The sequence below is a fragment of the Tachyglossus aculeatus genome, chromosome 12 (genome assembly GCF_015852505.1).
Source record: "Tachyglossus aculeatus isolate mTacAcu1 chromosome 12, mTacAcu1.pri, whole genome shotgun sequence".
In the NCBI taxonomy this organism is placed as follows: Eukaryota; Metazoa; Chordata; class Mammalia; order Monotremata; family Tachyglossidae; genus Tachyglossus; species Tachyglossus aculeatus.
In genome coordinates, this window is record NC_052077.1 from 45,207,905 (window position 1) to 45,227,630 (window position 19,726).

Sequence of the window (19,726 nt, forward strand, 5' to 3'; positions counted from 1 at the left end):
AATGGTTTGCAATTTTAGTGCCTTCCTAGACAAAAGCATTCCTAAATCAAGTAAGTACAAATATTAAAGACTTTGAATAATGGTTAGTTAAATCAGTGGCTATCCTGATCAAGAAAATCTTAACATTTGGAACAAACACTGGCAACCAAAATGGTAGCCACACTGATCAGGGTGAGGCCCCTCCCCTTATCGTTTTGACCCTTTCCCTAAACTGCTGTCTTCTGGGCTCATAGAGCCACTAGCTGATCCTTTTTGTGATTCTGGGAACCCCAGTGTCCCTGCCTCACAACAAGAGAAGAGAAAGCAGCAAGGACACCATGGAGAGGAGGGTGAAAACTCCCAGATTAGACTGGAAACTCTTCAAGGGCAGAGAACGTGCCTCGGATTTCTCCTGCATGTTCCCTAGGGCCCAGTACAGTCCTCGGCACATCCACAGTGGGTGCCCACGAAATAATGCTGAATGAACGAATGACTGAATCAATCAATCAGTGGTATTTATGTGCAGAGACTGTACTAAGCACTTGGGAGAGTACAATACAACAGAATGAATGGTGATTCAATCCTCGAAGAAGCCTGCAAAAAGTGGCAGAAGTGTTGCTACGGTAACTGGCGCAACGAACAGAGCCCAAGATGGACTCTTCATCAATCAATCAGTGGTATTTATGGAGCATTTCTGTAAGTTCCGTACTAAGTGCTTGGGAGAGTATACCAGTGGCAAGAGAATTTTCTCAGCCCTCGAGGAATTTACAATTTAATGGGGGAAAGAGGCAAAAATCATTTACAAATAGGGAAAAGTACGAGGAAATCTAAGGATATAGCCCCAAATAGTACAAATTTACCAAGATGAAATCTTTGGATAGTTGAAAATAGGAATAAAATGCACAAATCAACAAAAGCACACTTATGTACCTAAGTGTTGAGGATATATATGAAATACATATTGTCTAAGGTAGTGTTGGGTTGCAGTTGTGAACTAACAAGGGAAGGTTTCCTGGAAAATGTGGGATACCTGATTTAGAGCAAATCATATTGAGAGACGAAAAAATTAGACTGTGAACTTGTCCAAATTATTGAGATTTGGCTCTCAAATTAATCTAGGAAACAACTCTCCAAATTGAAAAATGCAATATATGACTCCGAATTATTCTTTTTAAAACTTTGAAAAAAGATCCTTTATAAATGCAAAAATAATATCTGGCCCCCGGCTGCAAAAACCAAAACCAAAACCCCCAAACAAACTGAAACGTCAAGCCTGAGGTGAAAATGAAGAAGAAAGGGAGGTTAATTCTCAAGATAATTATTTATTACTTAAAGACATGGTAGCAAGAGAAGTCTAGAGCTCTTCCCCTTCACACTACACTTTGAAGTACTTATTTGCCTGAAACCTTTCGCAGCTTCAAAAGTTGGAAATCTAAAATAAAAGGATCCCTAGACCAGCTGAAACCCGCAGAGAATTTGTGTGAAGTCCAAGATTATGGATTGCTCTGTCTGTCTCTTCCTCTCACACTCGCTCCCTGCCCATTTATGCCCTGTCTCTGTTTCTATCTGGCTTCATTCTTCCCGGGTAACCTACCATTTTCCACCAGCTCATCCTTTCACTGTCTCCCTGGACCCTGTGGTTTCATTTCCCCAAGCCCCTCATGGCCCCCTTTATAATCAGACCACCTCAGGTCCCCAGAGCCCAGCCCCACAAAAAGTCTGGCCTCTCTGACTGCTCCCTTTACTCAGGGCTCTGGGTTTCGGACAGAAGTGCTCAATTAATGTTGTCTTCCCCTCCCCTCTTCCCTCTACTCCCCTTCCGGACCGCCCCCAACGCTGAGGCTGTTAGGTACACTGATTCCCCCCCGGCCAGTAAAGATATATTTCATCACTGCCCCCAAAACACGGAGTAAATAACACAGTTCCTTAAAAATAAAGTTTAATAAAGGAGTTTGAATTTGCCATTTAAAACAGTAAAACAGTTCATCGAACAACTTAGTGTTCTATCCTACTGACCTAGCAGCATTTCATTTTGATGGCCCCATCTCGAGTAGCCCCTTTGGGTCACGCGGTCAAATGTCTGACAGCAATTCTGCTCGATAAGCCATTAAAGATGTAATTTTAAAATTTTCTTAGGGTCAGAATAAAATAACAAAGAGAAATAGATTTAAATCAGATACTTACTTGTTAAAATACATAAAAGAAATAGGTATTCTGTATAAGAAATGACTCCTAGCGGAAAACAAAATACAAAATTACGTTAGCTGTGATTCATAACTGAATATTGTTTCCAATTATTTTCATAATTCCAGAGATTAGTACAGTGCCTGGAACATAGTACGTGCTTAAATACAATTATTATTATTATTATTATCTATTAAAAACATCTAAGAATGAAAAACTATTTCTAAGTAGAAAAACAAGGAATGTATTTCCTAGTGGTTATAAAATGTGTGCTAAAAGAGGTGGAGTCAGAAGTGAGAGCAAAATGAACTCTCCTTCAAATCTGTCAATCAATCAATCAATCGATCGTATTTATTGAGCGCTTACTGTGTGCAAAGCACTGTACTAAGCGCTTGGGAAGTACAAGTTGGCAACATATAGAGACAGTCCCTACCCAACAGTGGGCTCACAGTCTAAAGAGCCCAAAACACCAAGCTATCTTTAATTCCTCAAAGGAACAAAATAGAAATGTACCCTTATCACTGATATAACTTTCATCATGACTTCTTAGTGTTCTAGCAATTCCAGATTACAAACTTTAAAAGAAACAAATAAAATATAATTTAGTACAAAGCTCTTTCTTAGTCCTTTAGAAATTCAATCAGTAGTATTCACTGAAGCCTATTGTGGTAAAACTTGGGAGAGTACAAGAGAGTTAGTAGTTTAAGGAGTTTAAAATCTACTGAGGGTGGGGGTTGAGGAGGTGAGGGGAGGGAAACAACAATGTCCATTACAGGGAGGAGAAAGTAATAGTACAAAAATTTGTACGTAAGTGCAACGTTGGGATGTGAGTACTCAAGTGCTGAAGTGGCAGTAGAAGCAGTAGTTTTGGGGGCTATAGAGTGGGGTGATAAGAGATTAATCAGGGAAAATGCCCTGGAGAAGATGAAAAGAAAGCTTAAAGGAATAGAGTGGGGTGATAAGAGATTAATCAAGGAAAATGCCCTGGAGAAGATGAAAAGAAAGCTTAAACGAAAATCTGATGTCTTATTGAAGAAGTCTGATGTGGGAAACACACCAAAATGTAAGATTTTTCTGAGTACAGCTATCACCCCAGACATAATGGTTTCTAAGTTATCACTGATTTTTCTTGAAGATGAAAAATAAGAAATGTAATCTAAAATAATATAGTCCCCCATTTTGAGGGAAAGGTTAGTTTTGGACTAACTTTTCAGATACTTCCAACGGGACCCAGTTCAGGCAATAATTATAAGCAATGTTTTACTTCTTCCGCTTCTGCTGGAGCTGTGAAAGCAGAAGTTTTGTTGCAAATACAATCCTATTCATTGGTGAAGGGATTCTGCCTTTAGTGAATCAAAAGGTAGAAATGGAGAATTCATACAGGTGTCCCAAGTGAGTGCTGAGCAAACTTAAATCTCGGCCCAGCCTTGGACACACGCCCAGATTCCAGATATTCCCAAAGTTTCTAGAATAAAGAGTTCAAATAAACAGTCCGTAATCTTCCACCCCTATTTCATATTTGTTGCTCTTAGTCGTAAAGCCAAGAAAAAGTGTGTAAAAGCTCACACTTCTAGACTGTGAGCCCACTGTTGGGTAGGGACCGTCTCTATATGTTGCCAACTTGTACTTCCCTAGCGCTTAGTACAGTGCTCTGCACACAGTAAGCGCTCAATAAATATGATTGAATGAATGAATGAATGAGGAAAGGAAGAGCCTCTGTTGGTAAGAGCCTCTGTCGGTGAGGGTGGGTCAGCATGTACGCAGGGATGAGTCATCATCAATTGTATTTATTGAGCGCTTACTGTGTGCAGAGCACTGTACTAAGCGCCTCCTTGAGTCATCAAGGAAGCCGTGTGGCCTAGTGGAAAGAGCACGGACCGGGAGTCAGAGGATGTGGGTTCTACTCCCAGCTCTGCTACCTGTCTGCTGTGTGATCTTGGGCAAGTCACTTAACTTTTCTGTGTCTCAGTTACCACATCTGTATGGGTAACTGAGCAGCGTGGCTCAGTGGAAAGAGCCCAGGCTTTGGAGTCAGAGGTCATGGGTTCAAATCCCCGCTCAGCCAATTGTCAGCTGTGTGACTTTGGGCAAGTCACTGCACTTCTCTGTGCCTCAGTTCCCTCATCTGTCAAATGGAGATTAAGACTGTGAGCCCCCCGTGGGACAACCTGATCACCTTGTAACCTCCCCAGTGCTTAGAACAGTACTTTGCACATAGTAAGTGCTTAATAAATACAGTTATTATTATTAAATGAGGATCAAGACTGTGAACCCCCTGTGGAAGAGGGGCTGTGTCCAATCTGATTACCTTCTATCTACTCCAGTGCTTTGAACAGTGCTTGGCACATAGTAAGAGCTTAACAAATATCACAATTATTATTATCATTAATATTATTAAGATGTGAAAGCCCTCCCGCCTTCATCAGCATGGAGACTCCTGGGACACTGCTCTGGACGCGAAGTCCTGCCTGACCACCTGTCTGTCTGTACTGAGAGTTCCAGGAGATAAACTCTGAAAAGGCCGTCGACAGAAAGAACGTCCAGCACGTGGGCTGCCAAGAAATCGCAGGGATCACTCAGGAAAACACAAACAAAAATGGTTTGGGGGGAACTTAAGTGTTGAGTGGAGAAGGAACAAAACTTTCGAAAATATTGATTTTCCAAATTTCCAGAGTTAATCCTATCTTAGAACGTAGTACATTTTTAATGGTCCCAACTCAATCAGCCAATCAGGCAATCAATCATATTTTTCGAGCACCTACTGTGTACAGAGAACTCTAAGTGCTTGGGACAGGACAACAGTTAATAGACATGGTCCCTGCTTTCTGGATGCTTTTAATCTTATGGAGGACATAGACACTGAACTAATTATGATAAAGTAATAGTGTATATAGTAAGAATGTGTATATAAAAGATGTACCTAAGTGCTACCAGGGGTTGTGAGTACTTAACAACCACTTAGATGGTGCAGTAGTGCTGATGTGGGAGTTAGGTCATAGGAAATGAAGTGGTGAGGAAATGATCAGGAAAGGCCTCCTGTAAGTCAGCAGGGCTTTGAAGATGGGGAGAGCTGTGTTGTGACGGATTTGTTAGTATGTTTGGTTTTGTTTTCTGTCTCCCCCTCCTAGACTGTGAGCCCACTGTTGGGTAGGGACTGTCTCTATATGTTGCCAGCTTGTACATCCCAAGCGCTTAGTACAGTGCTCTGCACACAGTAAGCGCTCAATAAATACGATTGATTGATTGATTGATTGATACGAAAGGGGAGGGAGTTCGAGGTAGGGGATGTGTGGGAGGGTATGAGAGTGACAGGAGAGACGAGAACATGGCCCAGTTAGGATAACTGCTGTGGTTTTGCATTTTGGAACATTTGCTATGTTGTGAAGGGCTTTATCTTCCATAGTAGAAGTTGTGTTGAGGAGAATATTGAAATGTTGCTGCTATTTTTTCGGGATTCTGCTGCACAAGTAGAGAAGCAGCGTGGCTCAGTGGAAAGAGCCCGGGCTTGGGCTTGGGAGTCAGAGGTCGTGGGTTTCAATCCCGGTTCCGTCACTTGTCAGCTGTGGGACTCTGGGCAAGTCACTTAACTTCTCCGGGCCTCAGTGACCTCATCTGTAAAATGGGGATTAAGACTGTGAGCCCCACATGGGGCAACCTGATTACCTTGTATCTCCCCCAGTGCTTAGAACAGTGCTTGGCATATAGTAAGTGCTTAACAAATGCCATTATTATTATTGTTAGTAGTAGTAGTATTATGCTCGATAAACCCTGAACGTGGTGATGATATGCTCACCTCTTGCTGTGTGAAGAAATGTTTCCTTGTTAGCTTTGAACTTGTCACTTTCAAGTATCAGCAGGTGCCCTTCATGCTGTATTGTGGAATCTGTTGAACAACCATTCTGTGTTCACCCTACCCACATCCTTTGTACATAAAAGCACATACGTGTTTCGGTTTCCTGGGTGCCTGTGTTTTGTGGGTTTGTCTGTATATTTTATTTTATTTTACTTGTACATATCTATTCTATTTATTTTATTTTGTTAGTATGTTTGGTTTTGTTCTCTGTCTCCCCCTGTTAGACTGTGAGCCCACTGTTGGGTAGGGACTGTCTCTATATGTTGCCAACTTGTACTTCCCAAGCGCTTAGTACAGTGCTCTGCACACAGTAAGCGCTCAATAAATACGATTGATGATGATGATGATGATGATGATGATGAATATGAGTAGGAGCAAGAAAAGAGGCTGAATGTAAGCAGTGCCTGTGCTCCTGTTATTGGCTGCCTACAGTCAGTATCCCACTCTCTCATAGTGTTTCTTCAATAAAATCCAAATATTGGACCGTAGCGTCAGAATAAATAAAACAGTATTAATAAAGTAAGCTAAAAATCATTCTTACCTCTCTCTTTAAGGTTACGAAAAAGTTTGGATGATCCTTTCCAAGCTGGTGGTGTTTCAATAAGCATTCGATTTAATTCCTGTAAAGCAAACGAACAAACAGGCTGAATGCTTGGTTGAGTCATTATCTGTTTATCCTCTAGACTTTAAACTCATTATGGGCAGGGAACTTGTCTGCGAATTAATAATGATGGTATTTGTTAAGCGCTTACTATGTGCCAAGCACTGTTCTAATTCTGTTGTATTGTACTCTCCCAAGCTCTTAGTACAATGCTCTGAATATAGTAAGCCCTCAATGGCTCAGTGGAAAGAGCCCCGACTTGGGAGCCAGGGGTCATGGGTTCTAATCCCGGCTCCGCCACTTGTCAGCTGTGTGACTTTGGGCAAGTCACTTAACTTCTCTGGGCCTCAGTTACCTCATCTGTAAAATGGGGATTGAAACTGTGAGCCCCACATGGGACAACCTGATCACCTTGTTTCCACACCAGTGCTTGGAACGTGCTTCGCACAAAGTAAGCGCTTAACAAATGCCATCATTATTCAATACCACTGAATAATAACGATAATGGTACTTGTTAAGCGCTTACTATATGTGAGTTAAAAGACTTTCCAGTCACTGTAGATGGCACTACCATTCTTCCCGTCTCACAAGCCCGCAACCTTGGTGTCATCCTCGACTCCACTCTCTCGTTGACCCCACACATCCAATCCGTCACCAAAACCTGCCGGTCTCACCTCCGCAACATCGCCAAGATCTGCCCTTTCCTCTCCATCCAAACCGCTACCTTGCTGGTTCCATCACACATCCTACCCTGACTGCATTACTGCATCAGCCTCCTCTCTGATCTCCCATCCTCCTGTCTCTCTCCACTTCAGTCTATATTTCACTCTGCTGCCTGGATTATCTTTGTACAGAAATGCTCTGGTCATGCCACTCCTCTCCTCAAAAATCTCCAGTGGCTGACTGTCAACCAATGAATCACTTGGTTTCAAGGCTGTCCATCACCTCTCCCCCTCCTACCTCACCTCCCTTCTCTCCTTCTCCAGCCCAGCCCACACCCTCTGCTCCTCTGCCGCTAACCTCCTCACTGTGCCTCGTTCTCGCCTGTCCTGCCGTCGATCCCCGGCCCATGTCCTTCCCGTGGCCTGGAATGCCCTCCATCCATACATCCGCCAAGCTCGCTCTCTTCCTCCCTTCAAAGCCCTACTGAAAGCTCACCTACTCCAGGAGGCCTTCCCAGGCTGAGCCCCCCTTTTTCCTCTCCTCCTCCCCATCCCCCACCACTGCCCTACCTCCTTCCCCTACCCATAGCACTTGTACATATTTGCACAGTTATTCCTCTATTTATTTTACTTGTACATATTTACTATTCTATTTATTTTGTTAATGATGTGCATATAGCCATTCTATTTGTTCTGACAATTTTGACACCTGTCTACATGCTTTGCTTTGTTGTCTGTCTCCCCCGTTGTTGAGTAGGGACCATCTCTATTATGTTCCCGACTTGTACTTCCCAAGTGCTTAGTACAGTGCTCTGCACACAGTAAACACTCAATAAATATGATTGAATGAATGAATAAATGTGTGAGGCACTGTACTAAGTGCTGGGCTAGATACAAGCAAATGGGGTTGGACACAGTCCCCGTCCCACATGGGGCTCACAGTCTCAATCCCCATGTTACAGATGAGATAACGGAGGCACACAGAAGTAAAGTGACTTGTCCAAGGTCACACAGCAGGTAAGTGGCAGACCTATGATTAGAACCCATAACCTTCTGACTCCCAGCCCCATGCTCTATCTACTACACCATGCTGCTTCTCTAACATGTATAAACCATCCATTTGTATCTACAATTCCGGAGGGGTGGCAGTATCTGGAGGCCAACCCTGCAGTGAACTGTGCTGGGGCTGGGCTCCCCCCATCCCCCAACTTCTTGCCCCCCTGCCCTGGCATGACTTGTACATGCCTCTTCATGACCCCTGAACCTTGCCACGGATCTGAGGGAACACCTCTCCTGCCCTCTACTTCATTCTCACCAGGGCCCCAAACCAGATCCAGGCCTCCCAGCTTGGCTGTGGCACCAAGGCTCCAGAAGCGGAATCTCTGGCCACAGTGGATTCGGCTTCAGATTCTGGAAGCGTTTTCACAAGACCCCCTGGAGTGTGGAAAAGCCAACGACTGCATCCTGGCCCGTCCTGGTGCCACCACCTTAAAGAAGGCCAGCAGGGGCTGACAAACATTCATTCGGCTTTAGGCTGTTGCAGCCATGGCAGTAGCAGGGATCCGAGTGTGGAGCAAGTAGAACAGCAGAATCAGGAAAGGGAAACCACTGCCAAGGGCAGCGGCAGATGTCGCTGGCCCAGATTTCACCCCTCCACAGGCTCCACCGAGCCCAGCAGCAATTGCAGGAAGCCAGTGGCAGCAGTGATGCTTAGCTAGTTGTTGCTCTGTCTCCTGCCTGCCAGTGTGCTCTGCTCCACTGTGAGCATGGCTATGTGTCTCTGTGAGGAGTATGTGTATGTATGTGTGTACCTATGTCTGTCTGTGTGTCTAAGAGAGCCTGTATGTAAGTGTCTGACCTCTATGCTTCTGTGTCTTTGCCTCTACACTGGCTCTCTGCCTGTTTCTATCTCTGTATCTCTATTTCTGTCTTCCTCTGAAGTTCTTGCTTAGTCTCTCTTTCCTGCCTTCGTGACTCCTCCATATCCTTGGACTGAAAGATTCCCTGCAGACAATGGGCTCTGGCGTGCCCGTCCCTAAGCGCACTGCTCTGTGACTGTCTGCTTCCACTTGATCAAAGTGCTAGCAGGCCTACCTCATTTTAAATTGCCAGTCGATTTTATGATGGTGCACTTGATATTTTCATGCAGATCACCAAACTGACCAAAGAGAAATGGTACCAGAACTGATCCCCTCAAAACAGTGCAGGACACGCCGCCCCAGACGGTGATGATGAGAGTTGATGAGTCCTGTGAGTAGGCGTTTCCTGAGCCAGCTGGTCCCTCTCCTCACTTAATGTGATCCAATGTCTCCCCACTAGCAGTCACGGAGGAGGCCACATGAGGATGAATCCAAAACCACCCTGATATTCAGCACCATTACACGGCTTCTTGCAGTCTGTGCAGCCTGTCACTGTTTAAAGGAGCTTAGATTTCTTTTAAAACAACTTGGCCTTCACAAAGCCCTGCTGCTAGCTTTCTGATAATTTACGCTCTTTTAGGCTGCTGTGGGTTCATCACTGAGTTGTTTTTTTATTGTTGATTCTGCAGGAATAAACAGAATGCTGTTTTGCCTGCAATTTCAAGGGATTTCCTTTGCCCCCTTTTTAAAAGTGTGCTCAGCTTCTGCCCTTTCTCAAACCTCAGGGATTGCTCATGTCTTCCTGCAAAAACAGTAGCTGCTGGCTCAGCGGGAAGAGGTTCCAGGTTCCTAAGCACACCAGAAAGGAGAGGCATCAGGCCCTTCCCACCTCCTCCAGGAGGCCTTCCCAAACTGAGCCCCTTCCTTCCTCTCCCCCTCGTCCCCCTCTCCATCCCCCCATCTTACCTCCTTCCCTTCCCCACAGCACCTGTATATATGTATATATGTTTGTACATATTTATTACTCTATTTTACCTGTACATATCTATTCTATTTATTTTATTTTGTTAGTAGGTTTGGTTTTGTTCTCTGTCTCCCCCTTTTAGACTGTGAGCCCACTGTTGGGTAGGGACTGTCTCTATATGTTGCCAATTTGTACTTCCCAAGTGCTTAGTACAGTGCTCTGCACACAGTAAGCGCTCAATAAATACGATTGATTGATTGATTGCTGATTTCAACAAAACCTGGGCCCTGGTCAGGAACTCCCTTTCCATTCATGCCTGACAGACCACCACTCTCCCTACTTTCAAAGTCCTCTTAAAATCCCACCTCCTCTAAGAGGACTACCCCAACTAAGCCCTCATTATCCCTCCTCCCTCTTCCTTCTGCATCACCCTTAAAAACTTGGATCTATACCCTTTAAGGACTAGATCTCCATCCTACCCCTCAGCTCCACAGGGCCTATGTACAAAGCCTTACGCCCTGCCATTTCCCCTTTTACATCCACCTTCCCCTCTAGACTGTAAGGTCCTTGTGAGCAGGAATAATGTCTACCAACTCGATTAAAGTATACTCTTCCAAGCGCTTAGCACAGTGCACAGTAATTGATTGATGGACTGATTGATTGATTGTTGAAATTCTCTTTTACCATAGCCCCTCCTGGGCTGGGGGTTCAGTCCCCTAGGGCTCGTCCCCCGGGCCCATCGGGAGGCTCCCTCACCGACTTTCCCGATTCTGGTTTGGCCTTCCAACCTGCCTTCCATCCCAAGTGCAACCTATCCCGGTCAGCTGTTCATTCTTAATCATTTTTGTATAAACAGAAGGAAGAAAAGCATTTAAAACCCTGGCTTTTTCTAACCTCTGGAAGTAGCTCTCCCTTTGCTAACATCTCCCTTACTTTCCGTGTCAGGAGGAAGATGTTGTTTTCCCAGTCCTCTCCTTGCTCCCAGTACAACAGAAGTATTTTTATGTCTTGTACTAGTTGCGTTTCCTTCCAAGTCTCAACCTTTTTTAATCTTTCTCCATCATAATCAGGGTTTTTTTTTTCTCCTCCTGCCCCCCATGAGGGCTTCTATTGGTCCAGTGGGTAGGGCACGGATCTAGGAATCAGGAGACCTGGGTTCTGGTTCTAGTTTGGCCTGAAGGTGGTTAATGAAGACACAGGTGGCACCCCGTGCACTTTGCAATGTGCCAGTCCCTCTCCATGCTGTGTCCCAGAGGGAACCTGACTGGCAGGGACAAGACCGGGTGAATGGCACTGCGCAAGCCTCTAGTGCTAGCATCAACTCCTCCGTGCAGATTTTCCAATCAATCAATCGTATTTACTGAGCGCTTACTGTGTGCAGAGCACTGTACTAAGCGCTTCCCCATCCCCCGTTCTCAGGACCAAGACCTCCCCAGTGAAGCCCTCTTCTCCCTGGCTTGCTCTCCCTTCTGTATCATCTATGCCCTTGGATCTGTGACCTTTGGACATTTGCTGTTTGCCCCACCCACAAACCCACAGCACTTATGTACATATATTTTAATTATATATTATAAATTATTTATTCACATTAACGTCAGTCTCCCCCTCTAGACTGTAAGCTTGCTATGGACAGGCAACGTGTCTGCTAATTCTGTTGTGGTGTAATCTCCCAAGCACTTAGTACAATACTCTGCACAGAGTAAGCACTCAATGAATACCATTCATTGACTGATTGATTAATGATGGACTGGGTCATTAGTGCCTGAATAAAACCACCCTGATGAATACCATTCATTGACTGATTGATTAATGATGGACTGGGTCATTAGGGCCTGGACAAAACCACCCTGAAATCCCTCAGTTCTGTTTTCCGGTCCCATCCTGCTGCTGACATGGTCAGGAAAAAACACAACCACGTGCATTCACGTCCCTTGTCTCAACGGCAGCAGCATGACCTAGTGGCAAGAGCACAGGCTTGGGAGTCAGAGGGCATGGGTTCTTATCCCGGTGCCTCCAACTGTCTGCTGTGTGACTCTGGGCAAGTCACTTCACTTCTCTGTGCCTCAGTTACCTCATCTGTAAAATGGGGATTGAGACTGTGAGCCCCATGTGGGACAAGGACTGTGTCCAACCTGATTTCCTTGTATCTACCCAGCGTTTAGAACAGTGCCTGGAACACAGTAAGTGCTTAACGAATGCCATAATTATTATTAATTAGTGAACCTGGAGAGTGCCGTGCTTCTATGAAACCATGAGTGCACCCCAAAAACTGGCAGCTGAACGGATGACGGGACTACCATCGACACGTACATCTTAGTGCTCATCTTCACAACAATTTTCAAATTTTTAATGTTACCTGGCTATGGTTTTAAAATACTCCCACAAGCTCTGGTTTCCCCTCTCTAAAATTTCACACATTTACACTTATTCAAAATTTTCCTCACAAAGTCATTTATAAAACGGAATTATTTCTTACCTGTTTTGAAAGACATCGCCACCGTCTAGCTCCTGAAATAAGAAAATGCAAAATTAAAAGAATGGTGACCAAACCTGTTACAGTAAAGAAATCATAGGTGATCACTTATGACCTTTTATGGCACAAAAGACAAATATTTTCAGAACCTAAAATAAAACCTTTTTTTTCTACTTAAGTCTAGAATATTTACAATAATTCACTTCTAGGTTAATAAGTAACATTATTATTAACATTATGGTATTTGTTATTAGCTTACTTTGTGTCCAGCACTGTTCTAAACACTGGCATAGATACAAGAAAAGAAGCACCATGGCTAGGTAGAAAGAGCACAGGCGTGGGCGTCAGAGGACCTGGATTCTAATTCCTGGCTCTGCCACTTGTCTGCTGTGTAACCTTAGGTAAGTCACTTAACTTCTCTGTGCCTCAGTTACCTAATCTGTAAAATGGGGATAATAATAATAATAATAATAACAATAAGAAGTTAGGTGACTTGCCCAAGATCACACAGCAGGCAGGTGGCAAAGCCAGATTAGAACCCAGGTTTTTTCTGGCTCCCAGGCAATATCTAATAGGCCACACTGCTTCTCTTAAGACCGCGAGCCCCATGTGGGACAGACTGTGTCCAATTTGATTACCTTTTATTTACCCCAGCGCTTAGTACAGTACCTGGCATATAGTAAGTGCTTAATAAACACCAAATGCGCCCCCCCCGCAAAAAAAGTTAATCTGGTTGGACACAGTCCCATTTTACAGTTGAGTAAACTGAGGAATAGAGAAGTTAAGTGATTTGTCAAAGTCACACAGCAAGGAACTGGCAGAGCCAGGATTAGAACTCAGATCCTGATTCCCAAGCCTATGCTCTTTCCACTAGGCCGTGCTTCAAATTAACAACGAAACACAGAAATTTTAAATTTCGCCTTTTTATCTACAAATTATAGCTTGGACAGGATTATCAGGATGAGTGTAGGGAAGCTTTCTCTTTAAGATCACTCATTTCTTTGTGGGGGGGGTGGTTTGTAGCCCTGACTTCCGGGTGTGCACCATAAAATCATATAAAAACTTCAAGCCATGAATTAAGCATCAAATAACACTAAAACCAGAAGAAAAAATAAATGGCATAAATTAGCAGGGGATTTTTCCATGTCTTGCCTGCCCCTTCCAACCCTCCTCATTCGTTCCGGTGACTGGGACCAAATTGGCTTCTTTCTCTCTCTGTGTGTTGCCCACAGCTCAATCCCACACTCCTCTCCGTGACAGGAACCACTGACAGCTTCAGTATCTTGGTCCGTGCCATTCCCGGACAGCTGCCTGGTCTGTGCCAACCCGGATCCCAGGATGCGGCTGCCCAGTCTTCAGATGTCAAGCATCCCCTGGGCTGCAGTGGCCCTCTCTTCCCTGTGGGCCCCCTGGATGCTTACCCCACCCCTTCTCCACTCCCCCTCACTCTCATCACAGTCATATAAAACAGCCAACCTTTCCAATAATTCTCCAGGAAATCACGATCTTTCCTGGGAAGTGATGGAAAAAACCCAAGATGAATGCTCTGGAGAGAATGAGAGCAAGCTATCGAAGTGGCTAAAAGGTCCGTAAATGCTACGTACGTTTGGGCTCATCAGTCGTCACAGCCTGAATGAAATCATATGGTGTCATAAATAACTGGCCTTCAAACTCCAGAGATGCAAATAAACGGAACCGCCGCTCTCGAGATGTGGCATAGAGGTCTAGATCTTCAGGAGCCGCTCTGTCCACGGGCACCTACAATGACAGTGAGAATGAGGACAGGTTTCTTCACTTGGTTCCTTTCCACCATCAGAACGTTTAAATGCACTGAAAGTGAAATGACTTCAGGTAAGGACATAAGAAAAGCCACTAGGTCAGAAAAATAACTGCCACATCAGCGACAGTGGCAACCGGCCACCAGAAGAAACCCCATGAAGGGCACAGTAGTGAGTGGTTCGATGATGACATAGTTAATAGACATGGTCCCTGCCCTCGGAGAGCTTGCAATCTACTGGGAAAGGCAGGCCCTAAAATAAATTACAGATAGGAAGAAGAGTTATGAAGAGTGTACATAGTACGAAGATGTGCACATGAAGTTATTGGGTGGTGCAGAAATGCTGAAGTGGGGAGATGAGAAATGAATTGGGGAAGGCCTAATGGAAGAGTTGTGATCACAGTGGCTTATTGGGTGTTAAGTGGGAGGGAGTCGCAGGCTGGGAGAGCGCTTAGTACAGTGCTCTGCACATAGTAAGCGCTCAATAAATACGATTGATGATGGGAGAGGACATGAGCAGGAGGCCAGAGAAACGACAATGACACCCACGGAATTTGTGAGCTTTAGAGGAAAGAAGCCTGAGAGAATAGAGTGGAGGAGGGTAGAGAAATGATGGGAGAGACTTAAAGCCTTCCCACTCCTCCTTCACTTCCTTCCCACTCCCCCCAACTCCTTCATGCCCCTCTCTTCTTCTAATCTGCCATGGATTGACACAGACACACACCTCAATCTTTATGATACTTCTCCCATTGGATGAAAATTGTACACACCTCAGATGAGGTTTGTGGGAATTTTTTTTTTTTTTTAATAAAAGACCCAGCATCTCTGGGAGCTTTGGATTCTCTCTGTAGGCTCTGGGCCTGTGACAGAGCTCTAGCCTGTATTATTTTAACCTCTGAGGCTTCTCATTCAACACTGGACTCAAGGCAGGGGAAGCTGACCTGGAGTGGGCCTGAGGGTCAGTTAAGGACAATGGCCTCAATGATAAGGGGCAACTTGTGACCACTTAATTACTCTGGGGTCTGAAGAAACTGTGGGTCTGGAGGAAGGACCCCATTTGCTCTTGAACTGCAGGAAGTTCACCTAAATTAAGCCCTTTGAAGTTTCAAAATCTGTATTGTGCATGTTCAGAAAACACCTACCAAATGAAGGGAATATAAAGTCTATTCAGCCTTCCCTATCCTAATCCCCTTGGCGATCTTACTTGCCTGGCAAACACAATGCTGCTGTATCAGGTTAGAGCTGAGCTCTTCACAGGGGGCATTTCCCTGGAGTGCTAAGACCTCCTCCTCCTCCTCTTCCTTCTTCTCCTCCTACCACTCCCGCTCCCCAGGCAGATCTCCGATGCTGCTCCACCCAGGCCTAGGGCAGCAGATTAAAAAGGGAGCACCTGCATTCACCAGCCAACGGTTTTCCAGATAAAAATGCTAATGCCCAGAATGTCCAGATCCAGGCACCCAAGTCCAATGTGTCTTTTGAAAATTCATTTCTAATACATGCAGTTTGGCCATCTTCAAATAGAAATCATTCCTTGGGCTGTTTGCTTTGGTCCCCAAGCCCCTAACCCTGGGCTCGATGGCAACATCTCCGCCCGGACCTGCCTGGGGTAGGCTATTCTGGCTTCCAAGCCTGGCCACGAGACTGTCGGTGGGGCGGTTGTCCGGGTCCTGCTTGGATCAGGCTTGGGGAGCTGGGCCGTAGCAGTCACAGCCCCCGTGCCGGAGGGTTCTCCGGCCCCACCTCCTCACTTGCGGAGCTAGGCTATCCTGCCAGGGACACCACTCAACCTCAATGGGGGTCCGGGGCAACCTGGATTTAGACAAGCACTCAACCTGGGCTACAGCCTGATGACTAATTGGATTTAAAACGACTAGTATTGTACAGAAGCACATGATTAGAGGGTATGGAAAGCACATTTTAAAACTAAGTGAAAAATACTATTCTTGTGTACTAGGGTCTTGGGAATAACATATGTATAATCTACATTACCTATACATAGTAAATATACCTCTTTATATATTTATAAAGAGAGACAGAACAACGGAGATGGGCTTTTTGTGTGGTTTTTTTAATGGCATGTTTTAAGCATTTACTATGTGCCAGACACTGCTGGTATGGAAATACACTAAACGAGGTTGGACACTGTCCATGTCCCACATGGGACTCACAGTCTTAATTCCCATTTTACGGATGGGGTAACAGGCACAGAGAAGTGAAGTAACTTGCCCAAAGTCACACAGCAGACAAGTTCGAGGTGCTCGGAGGTGGTGCCAACGATGATGCGTGTGTGGTTGAAAAGACCAAAGCAGGGACCCCCAGTCGAAGTCACGCTGCATGCACCCAGACAGATGAATGGATGGGCAGGACATTCAGTCCATGTTTTCCCACTCCTGAAGAAAACCCAGGGGTTGCTCTTCCACCTCCGTATCAAACAGAAACTCCTCACCATCGGCTTCAAAGCAGTCAATCACCTTGCCCCTTCCTATCTCACCTTGCTACTCTCCTACTAAAACCCAGCTCATACACTTCGTTCCTCTAAATGCTAACCTTCTCACTGGGCCTCCGTCTCATGTATCTCTCTGCTGAGCCCTTGCCACCATCCTGCCTCTGGCCTGGAATGACCTCCCCTCCTTAAATCCAACAGACAATTACTCTCCTCCATTCAAAGCCTTATTGAGGCACATCTCCTCCAAGAAGCCTTCCCTGACTAAGCCCTCCTTTCCTCTTCTCCCACTCCCTTCTGTGTTGCACTAAATTGCTCCTTTTTTTCCTCTCCCCTTTGAGCTCCACAGTACTTAATGTACATACCTGTAACATATTTATTAATTATATTACATTATATGTACAGAAGATACATATATTATATATACAGAATAATACGTAATTATATTAATGTCTGTCTCCACCTCCAGACTGTAAGTTTGATGTGAGCAGGGAATGTGTCTGTTGTTGTTTGAGCACTCAATAATTGCATTTGAATGAATGACAGGCGCACACACACACACACACACACACACACACACACACACACACACACACACACACACACACCCTCTCTCTCTCTCTCTCTCTCTCTCTCTCTCACCCCCCTTCCCTGGTGGGCTTCAAAAATCCAAGGGAAGTGCAAGACATTGTCCTGCCCTGGAAGACTCTATCATCTGCTAGATAGGTCATGGGTTCGAATCCCAGCTCTGCCAACTGTCAGTTGTGTGACTCTGGGCAAGTCACTTCACTTCTCTGTGCCTCAGTTTCCTCATCTGTAAAATGGGGATGAAGACTGTGAGCCCCCCGTGGGACAACCTAATCACCTTGTAACCTCCCCAGCGCTTAGAACAGTGCTGTGCACATAGTAAGCGCTTAATAAATGCCATTATTATTATTACTATCTGCTGGAATTAGGGGAACATATATTGCCCAAAATTCACACAATAAAAGAGTAAGTCCATAAATAAAAATCAAAAGTATGCAATTAAATAGCTGAGCAAAGAAATAACAACTAAGCAGCTAGTCCCTGAGAGAGAGAGAGCTGTGAGGGCAGCTGCTGAGCCAGCTCAGGGAAGGTCAGGAAATTGGCTAAGTCATTCCCTGTGGAGGAGGTGGCCTGTGGGGAGAGCTTTGACGGCGGGAGGAATCTCGTTTGGCAGCCAGTCAGTCACCCACCCACCCAAGGGTATTTACTGGGCACCTACCATGTGCAGTGCAACGAACCAAGTGTTTGGTAGCATACAATAGGAGCGAGACTTGCATGGACCCTGGGCTGACTTTTACAGGGAGAAAAAAGAAATACTTCCAAATGGTGAGAGAGGCAGGAAGAATAAATAGACCAGGGTAATAGCAAAAATATAAAAAGATGACATAGAATAAGGAACTGAATATGGCACAGTGGAAAGAGCACAGGCCCGGGAGTCAGAAGGCCATGGGTTCTAATCTCAACTCTGCCACTTGGCTGCTGTGTGACGCTGGGCAAGTCACTTCGCTAAGTGCTTGGGGAGAGTTGGTACACACATTCCCTGCTCACAGTGAATTTACAATCTAGAGGGGGAGACAGGCATTAATATAAATAAACTGCAGAGAGGGGAAATGACCAAGTAAAGGGAACTGTCCCTACCTGCCAAGGGACTACACTTGCAGAGGAGTGGAACGGCTTTTGGTCGGTCAGTGAACCTCTGACAACGCCAAAATCAAGCTGTCATCATGAGCTCATTTTCACTTGGGAACATGAACCTCCTCTGATGTTTCACCAACAGAAATTCAGAGGAATAGAACAGATTCCCATGAGAACCATGGCTATCCTGACATTAAAATCCTTAACTTCCCCCAACAGCTAGAAATAAACAAATGAAGGAATCCACATTCTTCTTGGGGGTCAACCTTTACTGATTCCCCAAAGAAGAAAGCACTGGACCAGGTACTTGTTAAGCAAAATACACTGGTTAGGAGGGAGGTCACTCTGAAATGTGATTTTTCCAAATCTTGCGATCTTAAAAAAAAAAGCATGTATGTATGTAATAATGACATTTACTAAGCACTCACTATGTGCAAAACACTGTTCTAAGCACTGGGGAGGTTACAGGGTGTTCAGGTTGTCCCCCGGGGGACTCACGGTCTTAATCCCCCATTTTACAGATGAGGTAACTGAGGCCCAGAGAAGTTAAGTGACTTCCCCAAAGTCACACAGCTGACAATTAGCGGAGCCACGATTTGAACCCATGACCTCTGACTCCAAAGCCCGCGCTCTTTCCATTGAGCCACGCTGCTTTTGTTGTCTGTCTCTCCTTCTGGACTGTGAGCCAGTTGTTGGGTAGGGACCGTCTCTATATGTTGCCGACTTGTACTTCCCAAGCGCTTAGTACAGTGCTCCGCACACAGTAAGCGCTCAGTAAATATGAATGAATGAATGTGCACATATAAAAATATACAGCCATACGTAGTGCTATAAATCTATTTTCACCTGGATTAAATTCTGGAACATTTAACTAGAAAAGTAAATGAAACTGAACAGAAAAGGTGCAAAAGTGCTGGGGAGCTGGGGCGGGGTGATTATCAAGTGCTTGAGGGGACAGATTCAAGTGCACAGATGACCCAGAGGGTGGACAGGGGAAATGAGGGTCTTAACAAATTGAGAAACCAAAAGCCACATGGACCAAACCCCATGTAGGACAGCGACTGTGTCCAAACAGCTTTACGGTGTATCGACCCCAATTCTTAGCACAGCGCTTGACACACAGATAACACAATAAATATCATTATCGCTTAAGGATACAACCATACAAAGCATCAGGCAATGCGCCATCTCTGCTGAAAGCTGGGAGACAGTGATGACGGACAGACCAGGATGATGCCCTGAAATCCAGAAAACTGCAGTTCTTTTTGA

General features: G+C 45.0%; 1 protein-coding gene across 1 annotated transcript in view; it reads right to left on the minus strand.

The window, feature by feature from the left end:
- The window catches only part of MICU3 (mitochondrial calcium uptake family member 3), a 70,072-nt gene that overhangs the window by 41,020 nt on the left and 9,326 nt on the right, over positions 1–19,726 (minus strand). Inside the window, 4 exon segments of the mRNA XM_038755076.1 lie at positions 2,164–2,211; positions 6,558–6,636; positions 12,579–12,610; positions 14,180–14,333. Coding sequence (XP_038611004.1) covers positions 2,164–2,211; positions 6,558–6,636; positions 12,579–12,610; positions 14,180–14,333 — 313 coding nt within the window.